Source organism: Equus caballus, chromosome 7 (genome assembly GCF_041296265.1).
Source record: "Equus caballus isolate H_3958 breed thoroughbred chromosome 7, TB-T2T, whole genome shotgun sequence".
Lineage (NCBI taxonomy): Eukaryota > Metazoa > Chordata > Mammalia > Perissodactyla > Equidae > Equus > Equus caballus.
The window spans coordinates 27582670-27603971 of NC_091690.1; the positions used below are offsets into that span (position 1 = coordinate 27582670).

At 50.5% G+C, this 21302-nt stretch overlaps 1 protein-coding gene across 2 annotated transcripts; it reads right to left on the bottom strand.

Moving 5' to 3' along the window:
- Window positions 1-15682: 15682 nt before the first annotated feature.
- Window positions 15683-21229, bottom strand: THY1 (Thy-1 cell surface antigen). Of its 2 annotated transcripts, none has more exons than XM_001503225.5 (5): window positions 21149-21229; window positions 20434-20574; window positions 18290-18350; window positions 17499-17834; window positions 15683-16944 (listed from the first exon to the last, which is right to left on the bottom strand). In XM_001503225.5, exons 3-5 carry the CDS (start codon window positions 18324-18326, stop codon window positions 16832-16834), a joined length of 486 nt encoding a protein of 161 aa, XP_001503275.1. In that variant the 5' UTR covers window positions 18327-18350; window positions 20434-20574; window positions 21149-21229; the 3' UTR covers window positions 15683-16831. The 2 variants fall into 2 exon arrangements, with proteins under 2 accessions (XP_001503275.1, XP_070129888.1); XM_070273787.1 differs by having other exon boundaries at window positions 20434-20812; window positions 21149-21219.
- Between the last annotated feature and the right edge of the window lie 73 nt (window positions 21230-21302).

Sequence of the window (21302 nt, forward strand, 5' to 3'; positions counted from 1 at the left end):
AACAACTTGCCAGTCTTCTTTTTTTTTTTTTTTTTTGACTTTTTTCTCTCCAAATCCCCCCAGTAGATAGTTGTATGTTTTCAGTTGTGGGTCCTTCTAGTTGTGGCATGTGGGACGCCGCCTCAACACAGCCTGATGAGCGGTGCCATGTCAGCACCCAGGATCCGAACCTGTGAAACCCTGGGCTGCTGAAGCGGAGGGCACAAACCCAACCACTCGTCCCCGGGCTGGCCCCTCCACTTTCAGTTTTTAGGGACGGCTAAATATTCCAGTTCCTTCCCACCCGGCTTCGAGAGGGCCTGTTGTCCAGCCTTCTCTCTTTTTCTATACTCTTAAAGACACACTTTGCTCATTTTACTAACATGAGACTGGTGATTGGTTTACCAATCCTCCTTGAGTCAGTAAACGGAGGCCCTCAGCCAGTGGAAGGAATTTTATTTGGTCCTTCAACCAAAAGCTGAGACAAAACTTGAATTTTTGCCTTTCCCATTCTTAACATACAACCTTCCCCCCTCGCCCCATGGTGGCGAGAAAACCACACAGTCAGGTGGATTGGTGTCAAGGCAAATCCAGGTTTTCAATTTCACCTGGACCATCAGTCCTTCATTTTTTTTTTTTTTTTTTTTTGAGAAAGATCAGCCCTGAGCTAACTGCTGCCAATCCTCCTCTTTTTGCTGAGGAAGCCTGGCCCTGAGCTAACATCCATGCCCATCTTCTTCTACTTTATATGTGGGACGCCTACCACAGCATGGCTTTTGCCAACCGGTGCCATGTCCGCACGCGGGATCTGGGCCGGCGAACCCTGAGCCTCCGAGAAGTGGAACGTGTGCACTTAACTGCTGTGCCACCCGGCCGGCCCCCCATCAGTCCTTCCAAGTGTCCTTAGCTCCTTCTCCCATTCTCCATGGCTGGAATTTCTGTCCATTACCACTCTCTTCAAGTCCCTCCTTGTCTTCTAGTTCCCAGAGAAATTGGAGGTAATCAGGAGGGAAATACTTAAATTTCTGCCTACAAACATATCTGAATCCATTCTTACCTGTGTTCCAGGAGCAGTGAAAGAGGTGTCTCTCTTCTCATGCAAGACGAATTTCCTTCTGGATCTTAACCCTTTGTTTCCTTAGGGCCTCATTCCATTCCTTTTTGCAGGTTATTGCCTGTGCTAGGCGTTCTTCTAGGCACTGAGGATACAGCAGTGAACAAAACAGGCACAATCCTTGCCTTGAAGGATCTTATATCCTAGTAGAAGCAGAAGGACAATGCCAAATAAGTAAAGCCTGAAGGAGGTGAGGGAGTGAGTCATCTGGATATCTGGGAAAGAATGTTCTAGGCAGAGGGAACAATAAATGCAAAGGTCCTGGGGTAGGAATGTACTTGCCACTTTTCAGTAAGAACAGGAAGGTCAATGTGGCTGGAGTGAAGAGAGAGAGTGGGAGATGCGGTCAAAGAGAGAAGGGAGGGGCTGCGCCTTGTAGGGCCCTAAGGGCCGTTGGGCTTTTACTCTGAAATGGGAGCCATTGGAAGATTTTGAGCAGAGGAGGGATATGCGTCTGACTTTTGTTAACAGATCCCTTTAGCTACTGTATGGAGAAGAGATCTGAAGAGAGCCAGAGTCGAAGCAGGAGACCATTTAGGAGGTCATTGCAATCATCTGGTGAAAGATAATGGCAGCTCGGGCTGGTGCGGTGGCAGGACAGGTGGGGAGAAGTGGTTGCCTTCTGGATGTATTTTGAATGTAGAGCCAACAGGGCTTTCTGATGGATTAGGTACTTGAGAGAAAGGGAAATTTTTGGTTTGAACATGAACTGAGGGGTGTAGGCTGTGGAGGGCGCAGGGTTTTATTTGGAGGGGGTGTCAGGAGCTTGGTTTAATACATATTAAGTTTGAGATGTCTGTTAGGCATGCCAAGATGCCAAGAAAGTGGCTGGATCTACAAGTTTGGCAAAATCTGGGTTGGAGATATAAAATTGAGAGTTATCAGCATATGGATGTTATTTAAAGCCATGTGATTAGAAGAGATCACCAAGGGAGCAAGTGTAAATAGAAAAGGAGAGATGTGCAGGGACTGAATCCTGGAGCTCTCCAACATTAAATGGTTTTAGAAATGAGGTGGAACCATCAAGAGACCAAGGAGTGGCCAGTGAAGTAGGGGGAAAACAATCCATGAGATGCTGGTATGCCAGAAACCAGAGGAGGAAACCTACCACGGAAGAGAGAAAGATCAATTGTGTCCAATGCTGCCTATGGGTTAAGTTAGATGAGTCTGAGAATTGATTTAGAAGGTTTTTGGTGACCTTGGCAAGAATGGTTTTACTGGAGTGGTGGGGGTGAAAGTCTAACTGGAGATGGGTTCAAGATCTATAGGAGGAGGGGGGTCGACACACTACAGACAAATCTTTGGAGGAGTTTTCTCATAAAGGAAGGAGAGAGATTGAGTGGGAGCTAGAAGGGGAAGTGAAGTCAAGAAAATTTTTTAAATGGGAAAAATAACTATATATTTGTATGCTGATGAAAAAGAGCCAGTAGAGAGTGAGAATTGGTGATGCGAGCAAGAGGTGAATGGCCAGAGCAATGTCCTTGAGGAGGTGAGAGGGGAGGGCATCTAGTACAGAGCGAGGGCCTGGCTTTGGTTTGGGGCATAAAAGTTCATCCAAAGTAAAAAGAGAGAAGGCACAATATCTGGCCACAGATGTGGCGGGGTGGATGGATGTGGTGGAAGCTGGTGGAGACTCTCTTAATGGCTTCTTTTCTCTCAGTGAATTAGGAGGCAAGATCAGCTGAGAGAGGATGAAGGGGGAAGAGTTGGAAGTTTGAGACAGGGGAAGTTATCAACTGGTCATCTAGGGCAGTGGTTCTCAAACTTGGGTTTGTATCAGAATCACCTGGAGAGCCTTATAAAGGCCCACCCACAGTGTCTGACTCAGCAGGTCTGGGGTGGGCCTGAGAATGTGCATTTCCAGCAAGTTTCTGGGTGATGCTGCAGCTGCTGGTCTGGGATGGCCCTTTTTATTTATTTATTTATTTTTGAGGAAGATTAGCCTTGAGCTAACTACTGCCAGTCTTCCTCTTTTTGCTGAGGAAGACTGGCCCTGAGCTAACATCCGTGCCCATCTTCTACTGTGTATGTGGGACGCCTACCACACCATGGCATGCCAAGCGGTGCCATGTCCACACCCGGGATCTGAACTGGTGATCCCCAGGCCGCTGAAGCGGAACGTGTGCACTTAACCGCTGCGCCACTGGGCCGGCCCCTGGGATGACCCTTTGAGAACCTCTGTGCTAGAGAGTGGGAGGATGAAGGGACTGTGGAAATACAGTAGGGTTGTCAGGCAGCATCAAGGCTCCATTTGCAGTACGAAATCATCCAGTGAAAGTGTCTCCATTCAGCATTCTTCCTCATCATGTTCACAGGCACTGTCACAGGTTTGGAGTCCTGTATCTTTTAAACTTTCATTTTCTACTGACTTTCCCTTTGACATATAATAGTCTCCAAATTCTTCCCCTTTCAAAACTGAAAATCTTTAACTTAGGTTCTAGCTCTCTCCTCTTCACAGTTCTCTTGGAAGGGTTGCGCACGCTGTGTTTCCCCATCTCCCAGTCTAGACATCACCCCCAGGTCTTCTTCTCAGCTCCTGGTCTGTGCAACATCCACGTGTCTTCTACCTCTCAGAGGTGAGGAAACCTCCTTACCCAGTCCTTACTGATTGATCCCCTACTTGCTAACTCCAATGGACCTTTTTAGTTATAATCAATTACTTGACCTCCTGCAAACTCGATACCTCCAACCATTTCCTCCTGAAGACCTCTTCTCCTTTAAGTTTTGTGACACGATGCTTTCCTGGTTTTCCTTCTGACAGCTCCTTCTCATTTTCCTTTTCCTCTGGCATTCCTTCATCCTCTATTTCTAGTATAACTTATAGCTCAGTGGGTGTTATATGTGCAGATTGTAGATTTCCTGGGATAACTTCTGATTCCTCTGGTTACTGGCTGTGAGGCCCGAAACGTTTATGTCTGTTTCTTGATATGTTAAAAAAAATGAGGATAGTAGTAGTATCTGCCTCATTGAGTTGATTTGAGGGTTAAATGAGTTAATATGCATGAAAAGCTTTCAGTAATGCCTGGCATGAGGTGTGTACATAAGAAGATCACTCTGGTCCCCTACTTAGCCATCAGCTACTGCTTGTATGGGCGGATGATACCAAAATGCGTATTTCCAGGTAGACCTCACTCCTGGGTACCTGTCCTAATTATCCACCGGCCTCCTGACATACCCTTGGATGTCCCATAAGGTCTCAACCTCAACATAGCCAAACCTTAAACTCGTCACTTTCTGCTCAGTTTGCTCCCCTTCCTTTATTCCCTACGTCTGTGAATGGCCCCATCCTCTATCTAATTTGCTACCCAGAAACTTGCTACTTTCCATCTTCTCCCGTCTTTTAATGCTTACAGAGGTGTTATCTTAGTCTGCAGACTCAGACATGCAGGAAACACAACATTGTTTTTCTGTGATATAACTACATTTCTGTTTGGAACCAGCCCCTATTTTGCTGGAGTGGTGGACACTTAGTTTCAGTCAAATGATGGAATTACCCCTCCTTTCTCCAGGGATTGCCTAAATTCTGGGAGGCTGTCTCCTATATATTTGCCAAAGCACTGGAGGAAGTGGCCCTTATTCTATCACCCAAGTGTCCGCTGAGATGTCTACTGCCTGGTTCCAGCTTGGTGGCCTCTTTAAGTCTGGTGTCTCTCTGCTACCTCTGGGTCATTCTTGGACACGTGGGAATCATTCTGCTGCTTCTGGGCCCAGAGTAGCATGAGAAAGTGACACTGTCCAAGGTTCCAGCTGTCTCCAAAACAGGCTCTACTCTGCTCTCATTTCCTCTTTCTGGGGCCTTGTTTCCCTCCTGAGGATCTACCGAGGATAGGAGGGGTGTGGCCCCACTGCTGTCAGATCTCAAAAACCTGTTTAGGGGTTTTGCTGTCTTTCTGTGCTTGGGTCCCTGAGGACAGAACCCACCAACATCTATGCTCTTATTGTCCCTCTGGCTCTTGTCTGATGGTGGTAATGCCAATGCAAGGCCTGACTTTACCCAAGATATTTTCTCCACCTCTTTCATCTAGGCTGTGAATCCTTTCTGTTTTATTAATGGCATAAGCGAGTGAAATTCAAAAGCCAGAAGTGGCCTCCCATTTTTTCCCCTGGTTTTTGCTGTCACATCCTTTCACTGAGACATAAGCGTAAAAGCTTGGCTGCTTAAAGTGGGGCTATGGGGGTAAAGGGAAGCAAACAGGAATAACGTGTAAAAACACCATCTCACCATGTTCACTGCATCTGGAGCAGACCATGTCTTTTTGATTCTGTCTCTTTTGTTCCCCTAAGGTTCCCCTCTCTCCATCTCCGTTGTGTCTTAGTTCAGAGTTTTATTCCTATATTTCTGCTGGTTTGGGGATGTCCTCTCCTCAACCATGAGGGTCAAGTTGCTGAAACGGTAGGAGGTTTTGCAGTTGATGACCTTTGATGAAAAAATAAGATTAGAAAGACTGAGTGACCCAGGAAATGCCTGATAAATATTTTTTCTTCTCTAAAACCAACACTAAAATTTAGCACACTAAGTAAAGGGAACATCAGTAGCATTTTACAGATCTGAAATTAGCAGTAATGTGTATATTATAATTATCCTCACTTATCATCCCTGGGTGATTTTGGGATTTCTTTGCAGTTTCAACAGGAGAGTGGTAGCTCTAGCTTGTTTTGATGTAGATGATATGTATTTAGGGGTTCTCCTCCTGCCAGGTTCCTTCTCCAAGCATGCAGTGCCTTCCTGGCTTCAGGACTTCCCATTGCTGTGGCCATCACTAGCCTCATCATGGCCTGCAAGCTGGCTTTGGGGAACTCTCTATAAAGGGGGCTTGCCTGAGACTGGATCCTCTGATTTTTGGCTCTTTGGTAAGGAGAAGCAGGAAAAAGCATCATTTAAAAGTTGCAAGCAGTTTTCCATTTCTGGAGACGAAGAGACTTAATTCACCTTGGGGCTCACTGATTCTTTGCTCTGGGAAAAATCACTACAAAAGGCTTTTAATTTCCTAGATATAAAGTAAGTATCCACCACTGAGCTGAGAGGAATGTGAAATCTGGTGGCATGGGAATTGTTTTCCCACCTTCCTGCTTCTTAGAAGGCAGCGGGGAGAATGCTCTTGTTGGGTCTTGGCCCAGCAGGTGTTTACAGGAGCTGAGACGCAAGATAAAGGGGACTCAGGAAGACAGGAGGTGACAGAAGGTGAGAAGGAACTGGGTGGACTATAGACGTCCCACGGGCCTGTTGATGTCCCACATAGCTGGCTAACTTGGACGTTTTTGAATGTACTGAGTTGGCGTGTGCTGTGAGTATGTGGGTAGCTTGTTAGGGTTAGAGGCATACCATCCTGTGCATGGGGGTGTGTCTGTGTTCCTCTGAAAGAAGTGGACTTTCCTCTGTCAGTTGTGCTGAGACAGGAAATGACGAATGAGGGGTGGTGGGCCTTAGACTGGCGGTAAGAAGGACTTTCCCTTCTCTGGGCCTCATGACACTGTTCCGAGCAGGAAGGTGTTATATTCAGAGCATTCCTGGAGCTGAAGCTGAGCTGACCCTGGCCTCAGGGGGCAGGGCGGGGCCGTGTTCGATAAGGGCCCTCTTGTCCTTGTTCTGCCTCCCCTTCGTGAGTTCAGCCACCACGGAACAGCTCCACTTGACCAGGAGAGTGGTTCAAACACCTATGCTTCCTGTCCAGGGTCTAGTCCAGCTCTACCCAGTAGAACTTTCTGTGAGGATGGAAAACCACTAGTCACCTGTGCTGTTGAGCCCTTGAAATGTGGCTGATGGGACCAAGGAACTGAAATTGTAATTTATTTAAATGTAATTCATTTAAGTTCAGATCTAAATAGCCACTTGTGGCCGCACCAACCCACGACAGGTGGGGTAGGTGTCCTTGCTCCCTTCCTCCCTCCTTCAGGAACCCCTGCGGAATCTGCTGGCATCTAGTTACGCTATCGCCACCCTTCCTTGTTGCTGTCATCTGCTGGCTCCAGGTCACTTTGTCTCACCCCTTGACAGCTCTTGGCTCATTGTCTTCCTTTCTACCCCTTCTTTTTCATTATTGTCAATGATTTCAACAGCCGTGTGGGTGATCCTTCCAACTCCGGCCTGTCGGCTTTTGGCCCTCTTTCCCTCCTCCTTCTCACTGTGTGTAATCTGCCTGCCCTCTGACATCTTCACATCCTTACCCAGTTTAGACTCTAAAATGCATCACTTTTATCACTCATTTGCCAACTTCCTCCATTCCTTTGCCCCTCCTTCCCTCTGCTGTTTTTGCCTAGAAAATCCTGGACCCTTGCTGAGGCCATCTTGTCTACCTCCCTTTGCCTGCACCCATGCAGGTGGATGATACTGGAGATCACCCAGTGAAGTCTGCTTTATGTTCATGACCACAGACCTCGGATGGCCATATGCTCAGTGCTGCCCAGCATGTCTGTTGTTTCCTGGTGTGTTTATTTTCCCACTGTATTAGTTTTCTACTGCTGTGTAACACATCCCCAGAAACTTAGTGGCTTAAAACAACACTCATTTATTATCTCACAGTCTATAGATTAGAAGTCCTGGTGGGCTCAGCTGGTTCTCTGGTCAGGGTCTCACAAGGCCAAAGTCAAGGTGCTGACCAGGCAGGCTCTTATTGGGAGGCTCGGGGCAAGAATCCACTTCCGACCTCATTTAGGTTGTTGGCAAATTCCTTCTGGCTGTAGATGTGAGGTCCCTATTTCCTTGCTGGCTGCTAGCCAGGGTCTGCTCTGCTCCTGGAAGCTGCCCACATTCCTTCTTATGTGGCCAGCAATGGCACGTTAAATCACCCTTGTGCTTCAGATCTCTTGGCTTCCTCTTCTGCCACTAGCCGGAGAAAGTTCTCTGCTTTTAAGGGCTCATGTAATTACATTAGGCCTAGCCAGAGAGTCTCCCTCTTTTAAGATCAACTGTGCCATATAACATGGCATAATCGTGGGCGTGATGTCTCCTCTCATTCACAGAGCCCAGGCTTATGGTGTGTGGAATATTGGCAGGCTATTTTTAGAATTCTGCTACCAGTCCTAATTTTTGATATAACTATTTTATATTATCTACTTTTTTCAAAGCTGCCTCATCTTCCCTCCATCTCCTCACCCGCTTCTTCAGCTGATGACCTTGCTACTTATGTGAAAACCCCCGGACTTCTGCCCTCAGGTTCACAAACCTCCCGCTTCCACACCCATCTTCTTTGCCTTTAGTCCTAGCCTAGATCCCTCTTTTCTTGTCTTCCCAAAGATTCTGCTTCTTCACTTTATTCTCCCTCTTGTTCATCTATCTTTCCAGAATGTCTCCAGAAATAATCACCATCAACATGCAACCATGCTTTAGTATCTTCCATCTTAAAAATAAACAACTCTCCTTGACTCCACCTCCCACACCAGTCACAGCCAAACTTCCTGAGCAAAAAGTCTACCCTCTCCTGTTCACTCTCACTCACCCACTCCAGTCTGGCTTCTGTTACCACTACTCCATTGAACTGCTCTTGGTAAAGTCGCTATTCTGGTTATCTATTGCTGTAACGCAAACCACTCCAACATTTAGTGGCTTTAAACAATTTATTAATGTGTCTCATTCTGCTGTGGTTGATGGGCTCAGCTGGGAAGTTCTCACTGGAGGCTTATTTCTCGCAAGGTTGCAGTCAGCAGCAGCTGGGCCTGGAGTCATCTGAAGGTTCAGCTGAACTGGATGTTCAAGATGGCGCACTGACATGGATGACAGCTGATGATGGCTGTTGGCTGGGAGCTTAGCTGGGGCTAGTGACTGGAGTGCCTACCACATGACCATTATGTGACTTGGGCTCTTAGAATGGCAGCTGGGTTCCAAGAGGGAATGTCCCAGGCATGCACATTTCTGGAGAAGCAGGTGGAAGCTGCAAGGCTTCTTATGATCTAGCCTTGGAAGTCATGCAGCATGACTTCTACCATATGCTATTGGTCATAAGCAAGACACAGAGCCACGCTGGGCTCAAAGGGATGGGATTACACAGGGGCATGGTTTATTTGGGGGGCCATCTTTGGACACTAGCTACTGTAGTCACCAACAACTTGGTCCTCATCTTACTTGACTTCTTAACAGCAGTTGACCTAGTTGATGGCTGTTTTTCAAACTTCCTTCTCTGGCTTTCCTCTTTCTTCACTGGCTGCTCTTTAATCTCCTTTACTTCCCCCAAAACTCTAAATATTGGGCCCCCTCAGATTCTAGGCCTGGGCTCAATTATTTCTCTATAATGTCTCCTTGCATGATCTTACTTGTCCCATGGTCGATTCCTACCACCCAAATGCTGATGTCTACCAATGTCTATCTCTAACTTTGACCTCTCACCTGTGCTCAGGACTGGGATATCTAGTTGTCTTCTCGATACTTCCATTTGGATGTCTAATGGGCATTGCAGATTTCATATATCCACTTCTCCCATTACTCCCCCAGTCTATTCTATCTCAACAGATGGCATCATCATCCATTCATTGTTCAAACAAAAACCCAAGGGTCATCCAGGATTCCTTCTCCCTTCCTTTCAACGCTCCCACCCCCATCCAAACCACTAGTAAGAAAGTCTTCTCTGTTTTTTTTTAAGTGGGCATTAATATGTTTCTTTATATTTGATTTATATTGTTTAGCAAACTAATATATTTATAGAGACAAAAAGTGTTACTAGGTTTATAACGTAAAAACAGTCTGTTACCCTATCCTAAGTTCTCATTCCCCAAAGCAACCACTCTCAACAAAATATTTTAGCTAGTTTTTCTGCTATTTACTTCTATGTTTTAAAATCTCTCATATAGATAGCTATTTCTTGATTTTTCCGTTTTATCGATTGACTTTCACGTATGGAAAATTAGGTTTAGCTCTCTTAAATGCCCATTTCCTCCCCCATCAAACACATACACTTATCCTTCTCCCATCCTTCAATATAGCTTTATCACAATTTTTGCTTAAAATCACTGTTTAGTGTTTATATTATTATAACTGTGTAAATATTATTCACAGCTAAGCCATGTAATATGCTATGACTAGGATTCTTTTTTTTCCTCCCTCTAGAGTTAATACTTGCCATCTTTTTGTTGTTGTTGTTTTTGAGAATTTAAAAAAAACTTATTTTAAAATCATTATAGGTTTACAGGAAGTTGCAAAAATAGAATAAAGAGGTCCTGCGTACCAGTTTTCCCCAGTGGTGACATCTTCCATAACTGTCGTACAGGATCAAAACTGGGCAACTAATATTGGTTAAATCCACAGACCTTGTTCGGATTTCACCAGCCCTCTCAGTTTTGACTCTATATGTATCTCAAAGTCACTGCTTCTCTTATTTTTGCACTACAGTTTTTGTCCGAGGCCATCATCTCTTTTGGGACTACTGTAATAGCTTCCTGATTTCTGGCTCCTGCTGTTATTCTCCACTCCACTTTTATTCTCCACTCCACTGTTATTCTCCACTCCGCTGTTATTCTCCACTCCGCTGTTATTCTCTACTTCGCTTTTATTCTCCAATCTACTTTCCACAGAGCAGAAAGAGGGATCTTCTAAAACATTATTAGCTAAATTCTTTATCACTTCCCCGTTGCCCTTAGGACAAAATTCAAACTCTTCACCATGACCTCAAGGCCCTGTGGGACCTGGCTCTCACCTACCTCTTCCGTGACATCTTGTACCACTCCCTGCCTGGACACCTTGAGCGTGCCCTTCCTGTTTCCTCCTCCGCCTGCGTGTGCTTCCCGCACAGCTCTTCAAAGGCTGCCTTTTCTCATCTTTCAGGTCTCAGCTCAGCAGCCCCCTCCTCGGGCTCTCCCTGATCATCCTAGCTAAAGTGCTGTCTGTGACTCGCTTGTCCCCTCCTGCAGATAAATGATCCCGATCTATAGCGACCTGATGTCTTGACTGGCTTTCTTGCTTGATGTCCATCTCCTGTACTACAACGTAAGTGTTATGCAGTAGGGACTTGCCTGCACCATTCGCTGCTCTATGCTCGTGACCCTGCGCAGGTCCCTGGCACGGACTGTGCACTTAGTAAATGTGTGATTGAACATTGACTGGGTCAGGGACCCTGGTGATGGGCCGTGTGCTCTGAAAGCTGGTATATCAACCAGAAGCTGTGAGTTGCCCTAGCGAGAGGCTGAGGCCCATCCTCAGACTGAACCCACGGTGGCTTCCACTCCCTCTTCCCAAGTTTTTCAAGATATAGAGGAAATAAAATTTCTTTCTTGGTAATCAGCTTACGAAATAGCAGAGCCTACTTTTTGTGCTAACTCCTCCTCATGCCTCCTCCTCTGGGGAGCCCTTCAGCCCGGCAAAGGGCCATACATATGTATTCCCATAGTGCTTTATTGAGGTATAATTTACATTTGATGAAATTTGCCCATTATAAGTGGACAGTTCAATGAGTTTTGACAAAGGTATGCGCTCATGTAAGCTCTCCAAAAAGTTCCCTTGTGCGTAGGTTTCTTCTTTTTTAAAAAACATTGTGGTAAAATACATATAACATAAAATTTACCATCTCAACCATCTTTAAGGGTTCCATGCGGTGGCATTAAGTAGATTCACATTGTGCCACCAACACGACCAGAACTCTTTTCATCTTGCAAGACTGAAACTCTGTACCCATTAAACAGTAACTCCCCAGTCCCCACTCCCTCTAGCGCCTGGCAACCACCATTCTACTTTCTGTCTCAATGAATTTGGCTTTTTTTTTTTAAGATTTCATTTTATTTATTTACTTATTTATTTTCTTTTTCTCCCCAAAGCCCCCCAGTACATAGTTGTATATTCTTCGTTGTGGGTCCTTCTAGTTGTGGCATGTGGGACGCTGCCTCAGTGTAGTTTGATGAGCAGTGCCATGTCCGCGCCCAGGATCGAACCAATGAAACACTGGGCCGCCTGCAGCAGAGCATACGAACTTAGCCACTCGGCCACGGGGCCAGCCCCAATGAATTTGACTTTTGGCTTCTTTTTTTTTATTGTGGTAAAAAACATATATATGGGGGGGCTGGCCCCGTGGCCGAGTGGTTAAGTTCGTGCACTCTGCTGCAGGCGGCCCAGTGTTTCGTTGGTTCGAATACTGGGTGCGGACATGGCACTGCTCATCAAACCAAGCTGAGGCAGCATCCCACATGTCACAACTAGAAGGACCCACAACGAAGAATATACAACTATGTACTGGGGGGCTTTGGGGAGAAAAAGGAAAAAATAAAATCTTTAAAAAAAAAATAAACAAAAAACAAAAAACATATATATGGGGCTGGCCCAGTAACGTAGCAGTTAAGTTCTTGCATTCTTCAGCGGCCCAGGGTTCACTGGTTCAGATCCTGGGTGTGGACTACTCACCACTTGTCAAGCCATGCTGTGGTGGCGTCCCACGTAGAAGAACTAAAAAGACTTACAACAGGATATACAACTAGGTACTTGGGCTTTGAGGAGGAAAACACAAGAGGAAGATTGGCACAGATGTTAGCTCAGTGCCAATCTTCCTTAAGCAAAAAGAGAAGGATTGGCAACAGAGGTTAACTCAGGGCCAATCTTCCTCACCAAAAAAGCAAATAGATAGATAAATAAATAAATAAATAAAATCTTAACCGTATTTAAGTGTACAGTTCAGTAGTGTTAAATAATGGCTTCTTTTTAAGGTGTGTTTAGGTTTAGTCGTGAGTGCAGAAAACTCCAAATAACAGTAGCTCAAACACGGTAGTCCACAGCCGCTATGATGGCTCTGCCATCACCAGGAATCCAGGCTGCCAGCTTGTGCTTTGTCATTTGTAACACACAGCTTCCATCTCATAGTCCAGGATAGCTGCTCCATTTCCAGCCATCAACTCCACATTCTGACCAACATGAAGGTGAAAAGGGGAGAAAGGCACGTGTCCTCCCTTTAAGAGCACTTCATAGAAATTACACACATTATTTTGTGCTTATGTCCTATTGGACAGAACTCAGCCACATAAGCACATCTTGCCGCAAGGGATCTGGGAAATGTAGTCTTTACTCTGGACCACATGTTCCAGTTCTAATTGCGGATCCTGTTGCTGAGAAGGAAGAGGAGCCCAACCATCTTATTTTCAAAGTTAGAGAAGCGAGGCACTGAAGGGTGAAGTGACTAGGGTCATCTAGTCCAGATTCCTACTGAATTCAGGAAGCTGCTTTACTCCAGACCGGGCAGGTGGCCTCAACTGACCATGCTCCTGCCTGGCATGCCTGCCTCTGCTGCTGGGCAGCTCCAGCCGTCAAGACCCCTTCTGGGTGTGCAGCCAAACTGGCCTCCACAGACTCTCGCATTGGTTCTGTGTCGCCCTCTACATGCCGTGTCCACCTTCCATCCCTTCCCCTGCCCCCCGGGTCTTCCTTTGCCAGGCAGAGATGCCTCTCATGGGTCTTCACAGGACATGATCCTTGCTGAGCAGTGGGGGGACATTTGGGGCCTGAGAGTCTCCTGAGGCTAAGAGCCCTGGGCAGGCAGGCGATCCTACCTTTGTCCTCAACCCCTCCTGGGTTGTGCAGAGAGCTGAGGACGCTCACTCACGCTTTGCCCACACTCTGAAGGGCTCCAGTCTCTATATCACCTCAGTGGCAGATGAGGAAATGATTTACTCTTAACCTGAAATTTGCTTCTTTCACGTGTAAAGACAGACATGCCCTTTACAACATGAAGGCTGCAAGCACAGAGAAGAGATGGGCGTCCTGTTGAGGAGGCTGGAGGATGTGTCACAGGTGCCTGGGCACCGTGTAGATTTATTGGTTGGCCAGTGAAAGTCCCCACATCTCCTCATGGTGATCCTCTTGCCCTTCCCGAGGGAGTCCCTGGATGTTGGAGAGACCCTCACACTGCGCCCTGTGCAGATATTCCTCTGTCTCAGCCGACAGTCCAATCAGAAATAGGGCTGTGGAGAGGGGCTTCTGTTGCTACTGAGCAAGAATGCCATGCCCTAAGGTATGGACTGAGACGGTTGAGGGGGACATGGGAGAGGAGGAGGGGTGGAGGAGGCTGATGGCGTGGGGTCTGGGGCATGTGTGCAGGAACCTGGGCTGGCCCCAGCCCTCTTTATAGTTAGCCACGTTGCTACGGACATCCTGCTGCCTCCACAAGACCTCCCAACTTGACCAGAGAGGAACCGATGGCTGCTGTGGCCTGCCTCCAAAAGCCCGCGGCACCCCTGGCCCACAGCATAGTCTTTCTGGTTTGGCTTATGTTGTGAAGCCTGATGGCCCTGACTTTAAGTTGCAGGGCCCCTTCTCGGGCCCAAGCCTGTTCCACTCTCTCCTTTCCTGCCTTCCTATAGTCCCTGGGCCTCTGATGGCCTCGGTGGCTTCTTAAGCTACCTCATGCACTGTGGGTCTCAGGTTCTCCTCCCCTAAGCATGGCTGCACAGGGCAACACCGTCTCCCCAGGACCCTTGTAAAGTATGGCTGCTAAACTTCAGGGAAACAGCACCAGGGTGTGACAAAGACCACATGGGAGGTATTGCCCAGGTCTCACGGTCTTATGGCACTCACAGTTGAGGCTTCACCCTTGGCTTCCTAATTCCTTCCAGAAAGACCTCTAGCTTTAACTCTTACTACTCTGAGGGTGGCATTCGAGCTCCCTTACCCCCAAAGGCTCTTTTCGTTTTCCTAGCACATTGGTGCTTGTGGCTCCCAGCAGGGGAGAACACGAGGGGCCTGTGTCCATGGGTGTCCCTGCCTCTGGAGACCCCAGGCTGGCTGCACCGTGCTCAGTGACCATCAGCCCACACAGGGATGGGCAGGCCTCATGGTCAGTGACACAGGCAGCTCCCTCTTCTTGCAGGCTGCTCTTGCCTCTTTGGACATGGTCACTATAGGGGCCACTGGCAAGGCCCAGGCCTTGATGGGAGGAGTCAGGAAGAACGGGAGCCAGCGGCATGAATTTAAATCCTGGGCCTTTAAGCAAATACTCGGAATCATTTTACCCAGTGCTAAATACCAAATGAGTCAGCCTCTGGGTAGTGGCCACCCTCCTCCCCCAAATTCCCTGGCAAAGCAGGCAAAGCTGTCTGGGGGCTGCCTGTCTGCCAGTAACTGGAACCCCGAACCACCCTGTGATCCTGTTCTAGCCCCAATGCCAGGGTGACCCTGGCTGCACACATTCTTCTCACTGACTTTGAGGGGAGGGAGCCAGCGATGGGCCTGTGTTCTCCCCCCACCCAGCACTTGATGCTGTGGGCAGCTCCCACCCCCAGCTTCCCGTGCCTCCTCTCCAAGTACTTGCTCTCTCTCTACCAGCTATAACCTGAGGAGGTATTTCTGAGAACAACCAGATCTGAGAAGAAAAAGCAGACTCCACACCTTAGCGCTGGTTAGCATATTCTGGACCCAGGGCCATGTGGCTTGGCCCACACATTGGCAGGTGAGTTCCTGCCAGGTGAGTCAGCAGAGGTGGAACCTTCGTTTATTTGGGCAAATGTGTCATGTTATCCTGGTAGAGTTGTTCTGAGAAGTCCAGCATGCAGTGGTCCACCCCTGGGGGCAGGGAGGAAGGGCTGATGAAAGGAGAGGGAATGGTGGCAGGTTGAACCTCCCTGCACGCTGAGGGTGGGGAGGTAGGCCCAGGACAGACAGAGGGGCAGAGCAGGGACAGACAGGACAGATTCCAGAGGCTTGGTTTTATTGTGCAGTTTTCGTTTTCCTCAATGAGATGCCATAAGCTCTGGTGGCACTACACACGGTCACAGGACAGGGCAGAGCCGTCGGGTGGGGAGGTAGGTGTTGGGAAAAGCCATCTCTTGAGTATGTCCCACTCCTGGGTCTCACTCCATGGCCTGCCTCAGGCCCCCAGAGGTCCCTGAGAAGGCAGGCCTGCGGGGCAGGGGCTGGCACTGCCAGGGGAGGGAAGGAAGAGCCTCCTGGAGCAACACTTAGGCCAAACTTGCACGGGGCTGGGGCTCCATCTGGCCTGCCTTACTGCCCCCAGGTCAGGGTTCCAGAAGCTCTTAGGAGCTTGGGACAGCCTGGGATGGGGCTTGTCCTCCTCTGCCACCCTCTCAGTTGCTGGTTGAGACAGTGGGGGACAGTAGGCTCCCGTTTTTTAGCTTCCTCAGGTAGAGAGGGATGATGGACCCTCCCTTCTACTCTCCCCTCAACCTTCCATTAGCACTGATCCCTGGGCAGAATCTGCATTTTCAATGGACCACGCCCCAGGCCCCAGGCCCTTAGGGGACAGTGGTCAGAGGACAGCTTTTTTGCTGTGGCAGAGACTGCTCCTGGAGACGCTCAGTTCTCCTTAAGTGACGGGCCTCAAGTGCCTGGTGGTGCCCTCACATCTAGGGTCTTCAGGCGCCATCCCTGCCTGCTGAGGGATGCGCTAGGCCCAAACACACCCCATTCCCCTCCTCATCCAAGTCTCTCCCAGGCCTCTGGTCCCAGGGGGCAAGGATGACCCCCTAGGGACTGGTTCCCTTCCATCCTACTGCCCCTCCCACACACTCACTCTCCATCAGGTCCCCAACCCTGGCTTCCCTTTTCACAAACTCCAAAAGAAAAGGAAGGCTAAACACTAAACAAACCAGACAGAAGCAGCTCTGGAACAAAAAGTACAAAAAGACAGCCAGTGGCGTGCGGAGAGGGTGTGGGGCGGCAGTGGAGGTAATGGCATGCAGCACTGGGATTCCTTATGAGGGGTGGGGTCCCCATTTCTCCCCGAGGTGTGTGAGGGATTGGGGGAGGGGGTCAGCTGACGCAGAGAAGTAGGATCACTGGACTGGGCCTTGTAGCTTCCTGTGTCCTCGCGGGCCCACCAGTCACAGGGAGATGAAATCCATGGCCTGCAGGAGGGGCAGGGACAGCAGGAGCAGCAGCAGCCGCGAGGTGTTCTGGGCCAGCAGGCTTATGCCCTCGCACTTGACCAGTTTGTCTGCGGAGAGAGAATGGGGTGGAGGGGCGGGGCAGGAAGGGAGAGAGACCAGCACTCAGGCAGGCACAGGCCCAGGGCAGGGACCGCATTCCCTTGGGGAGGCTGGCTGCATGATGTCTTAGCTGGAACCAGGGCCAACCTGATCTAACAGAACTAGCTGCCTCCCATTTGCAGGTTCCTGAGCCCTTGAACAGACACCACCTCAAATCTTTACTAAGCATCCTCACAAGAAAACTGGGCGAGGTAGCAAGTGCCATCCTTGTTTTCTAGGGGGTGAGGAGGGTTGGGGAGGCCGAGCGATTTGCCTGCAGTCATGGTGGAAGCGTCTGCTACACCCCTCCGGTGTCTGACTGTTCCCTCAGCCCTTCCCCCAGTTCACACTGAAGGCAGTGGTTCCTCAGGGCACCAGGCAGCAGTTGGGAGAAGGGGAGAGAGGTTATGGGGCCACTCCCCTCTCTGGCCCGGCCCAGCGGACTGCCTCATGTCCTAGCCAGCCCCTTCCTCCCCAGCCTGCCTCTCCCAGCTCACTCGGCCTTGTTGCAGGCTTGCCTTACCTCGGAGCACAGAGACAGTCTTGTTGGAGACAACAGGAGGCTGGCCAGAGAGGCGGAGTTCGCATGTGTAGAGCCCCTCGTCCTTGGTGGTGAAGCTGGATAAGTAGAGGACCTTGATGTTGTACTTGCTGGTGAAGCTGGTCCGGGAGCGGTATGTGTGCTCAGGCACCCCCACGGTGCCAAAGAGCACATGCTTCTTTGTCTCACGGGTCAGGCTGAACTCATACTGGATGGGTGTGGCGGTGGTATTCTCATGGCGGCAGTCCAGACGAAGGCTCTGGTCTGCCAGGCAGGCCGTCAGGCTGGTCACCTTCTGTCCACGGGCCACCTGCAAGACTGGCACGCACAGTGTCGCCCCCACATTAAAGTAGAGAAGGGCCTGGCCAGGGAGGGCACAAGGGTCTGCTCTCTGAGCACCTCTCCCCACCCCAGAGGTCCCTGACGGCCAGACCGCCTTCCTCACTGCAGACCCCAGCCTCCCCTCCTCGTCTACTCTAGTCCCAGGTCCCATCAGTGTGTTCCAGGGGTGGATCCTCAGGAGTTGATGCAGGTTCCTGGTTCCCACTCAGCGATTCCAACTCAATATGGGGCAGGCTCAGTGACCCTGTGTTTCCCAAAACCACCTCAGGCAGTCAGAAGATCAACTAGTTTGCTCAGCTGACTTAGGGAGGAAAGAGAGCCCTCTCTCCCTTAGGCACCTCCACCTTCTGAGGTCTTAGGAAGAAGCCAGCTTCTCTGGAGGGAAGGAAGCCAGGGAACTTGCAATCCCAGCCCTGCCCCTTGCCCAGTACCTGTCAGCAGGAGAGCGATGCCAATGGTGGGGTTCATGGTGCCGAGAGCTCAGTCCTGGACCTGAGTGTGGGAAGAGTATGAGCATCAGGCAAGAGGTAGGGCAGGCGTGCCCACACTTACTGCCAGGGCTGGGGGCCCCTGGGAGACAGGCCATAACAGCCATGGTGAGCATCCAAGCCCCTCTCTGCAGCCCTCTCCCCTCCCTACTTCTCAGTGAATGTGCCACTGCTGTGTGGTTCTTTCCCCTTGGGGGAATGCAAGGGGGAAGGAGGTCACACCCTATAATGGTGTGTGTCGTGCTGAACACTTCCTAGCTGGGTAAGTTTGTGTAAGTGACTTTAACTTCACCATTTCCTCTTCCCTTCAGGAAGGCAGGGATTTCCTATTTTTAAATTGTGGTAAAATACACGTAACACAAAATTTGCCATCTTAACCATTTTTAAGTGTACCATTCGGTAGTGTTAAGTTCATTCACATCATTGTGCAACCCATCTCCAGAACTCGTTTCATCTTGCAAAATTAAAACTGTCTACTTGTTAAACAAAAACTCCCCATTCAAGGACTTCCTATCTCTAGTTTAGAAGAAAACCCCTAATGCCCAGACAGTTCCTGGCATTTACCAGACGCTCAAAAGATATTGAATGAATCTGAGATTTAGATACCCACAGACTTGTGATGGGGCTTAAGAAAAATAACCAACATCTGGCACCATGACTGCTCCATAGGTGATCCACAGACATTAATTTCCCTCCTCTTAGATGACTGTGTGGCTAGCGATGATGTCAGGTGTGTGTGTGGCTAAGGTGCTCCCCATAGGACTATACTTGGCACACACTGAGGGTGTTCTCGGATGCGTGTGAGGGAAAGTGACAGTGCTCTCTGATTGCATTGGAAGGTAGATGTTTCCAAATGTCCAGCTCTCAGGGCAGGATTCCTCGGCCCGCAGTTTTCCAGTCCGGCTTCCGTAACTTCCCTGCCTAAGCTCTCTGCCCTGTCTTTTTTTTTTTTTTTTTTTGCAGCCAAAGCTGGACCAACATCCTGCAAGGGGACTCGGAGCAGGTAGCCTAGCCTGTTCCAGCGGTGCTCGCCGGGAGAGAGGCCACAGCAGCGGCGTGCGCCGGCGAGTGCGCGCGGGGCACTGCCCTGGTGCGTGCGCCCGATGCGGGGGGCGCGCGGCTCGCCTGTGTCCAGGGTTCCGGATGATCTGCCCTGCGGCGGGGCGGGACTGGGTTCCTCGACGGCTGCGGCTACAGCAATACCCTCTCGGATCCCTGCCGAGAGGGACCCGGAGGTGCTATTGGGGAAGAAAGAGGGCGGGCATCTGGCTTTGATTCGCTGACTGAGTTACCGAGCAGAGGTGCGAGCTTGGGATCTAGGCGGAGAAGGGGGAAGCGGCGGCTAGAAGAAGCAAGGGAAGAAACGGGGCTGGGACTGGAGCGGGATGTAGAGCCAAAGGGAGGAGCGGTAGAGAGAGGTAGGAGGCGCACAGTCTGTTTTCATTTCTTCTGCCTTGTGTCCCGCAGCCCAGAACCCAGAGAAGCTCTGCGCTCCCTCCTTCCCCAGCCCCCGTTCCACTAGCCCCACCCTTATTCCGTTTCCATATTCCAATCCTTTCCTTTCCCAATTGAGGCTCCCCTTCCCCCATTCTCATCCTTTTCCAGTTCTCCCCTCCCCCGCCTGCCCGCCATCCTCCCAGCCCCCGCCTGCGGCACTGCGGTTCCCCTTTCCTCTGACGCCCCGCACCCAGCCCGCCTCGCAGGGCAGAGATTTCCCTCCAGTTTGCCGTCCTCGGTTTCACCCCCGAGTTTCACCCCCCGCTGCCGCCTTTGCGAGTTGGGTTTGGGGACGTCTGGCTGTCCTTGGCGCCCTTCCTCCCGGTTCTCCGGCGCCTCCGCCCCAGACAACCCTTCCCCCAGCGGGCAAAAGCCCGAAAGACGAAAGGCCAGGTGCGGCGCGGCCCCCGGCCTGCAGCAGTTGCGTCCCGCTCCCACCCCTGCCAGGGAAGCAGGCCCTCCCCGAGCACCGCGCGGCTCCTTCCCAGGGCGCTCGCGGACCGTCTCCCGAAGCTTCGGGCTGGGTGGGCTTGCATGGGCTCCTGGGGCCTATCCCTGCGCTCGGGTCCCGCCCAGACTCCAGCTCCCACCTGGGCTCCGGTCCTCCGCTGCTGCAGTCTCCTCCGCTGCGCCGCTGCCTCCAGTTGCTGCACCCCGCCCGGCGCCCGCAGTTTTCACCAGGGGTGGGAGAGCCGGAGCGGGGAGGGCCCGGGGGCTCGGCCAATCAGAGGCTGGGGGGGAGCGAGAAAGGATGGCAGAGGGAGGAGGCGGCGGTCTGGGATTGGGGTGGGAGAGTGGCCGTCTGCCGCAGACAGGGGACCTGGCAGGCTTGGCCAGGAACAGGAGGGTTCAGGACCCCAGGGATCAGAGTGGGGCAGGGCAGGGAACACTAGCCGCTTCCCGGAGCCCGGCAATGATTGTTCTTCTTCCAAGGCTTTAACCCTTTCTTCTGATCTAGGCTTCAGAAGTCTGTGGGAAACCAAGGAGTAAGGAGCGGAGGATGGGGGCAGCGTGCGGCCCCCTTGGGCAGTGCCCATGCCTCCTTGTTTCCTTTTCAGCTGGAGCCCACCTCCTCTGGAGCCTCCAGTGAGAGGTTTTGGAGTTGGAATGTTCCAGCCTTTCTCCAAAGGAAGATGGTGGGGTGCTTTTCCACATTGGAGCAACCCTTCAGAAGCCAGGCTGCACTGGGTCCTTCCTTACGGGTCCCCAGCCCTGCCCCACCCCCTCACCCATTCTAGAACACCCAGGCCTGCAGGGGCTTTCTGCTCTGGGGCACCTGGTCTCCCTCAGCTCCTGGGCTGGTACCTCTCAGGGGAGACAGCAAGAAGGTTCTTCTAGATTTCGTGTACTCCTCCTACCTCCTCCCCGCAAGTCCCTGAGTAACGTCTGCTTGCTTGGTCTTGCGACAAAGGAAGGAGGGCACATTACATCCATGGCCACGTGACTCGGCTGTGATCTG

Excerpts from the sequence above, each read along its gene's own strand:
- THY1 (XM_001503225.5), bottom strand. The coding sequence starts at position 18,326 with ATGAACCCCACCATTGGCATCGCTCTCCTGCTGACAG. Across the intron at positions 17,835-18,289 it reads CATCGCTCTCCTGCTGACAG|TCTTGCAGGTGGCCCGTGGA; the intron begins GTACTGGGCAAG and ends TGTGCGTGCCAG. Across the intron at positions 16,945-17,498 it reads GACTGTCTCTGTGCTCCGAG|ACAAACTGGTCAAGTGCGAG; the intron begins GTAAGGCAAGCC and ends CTCTCTCCGCAG.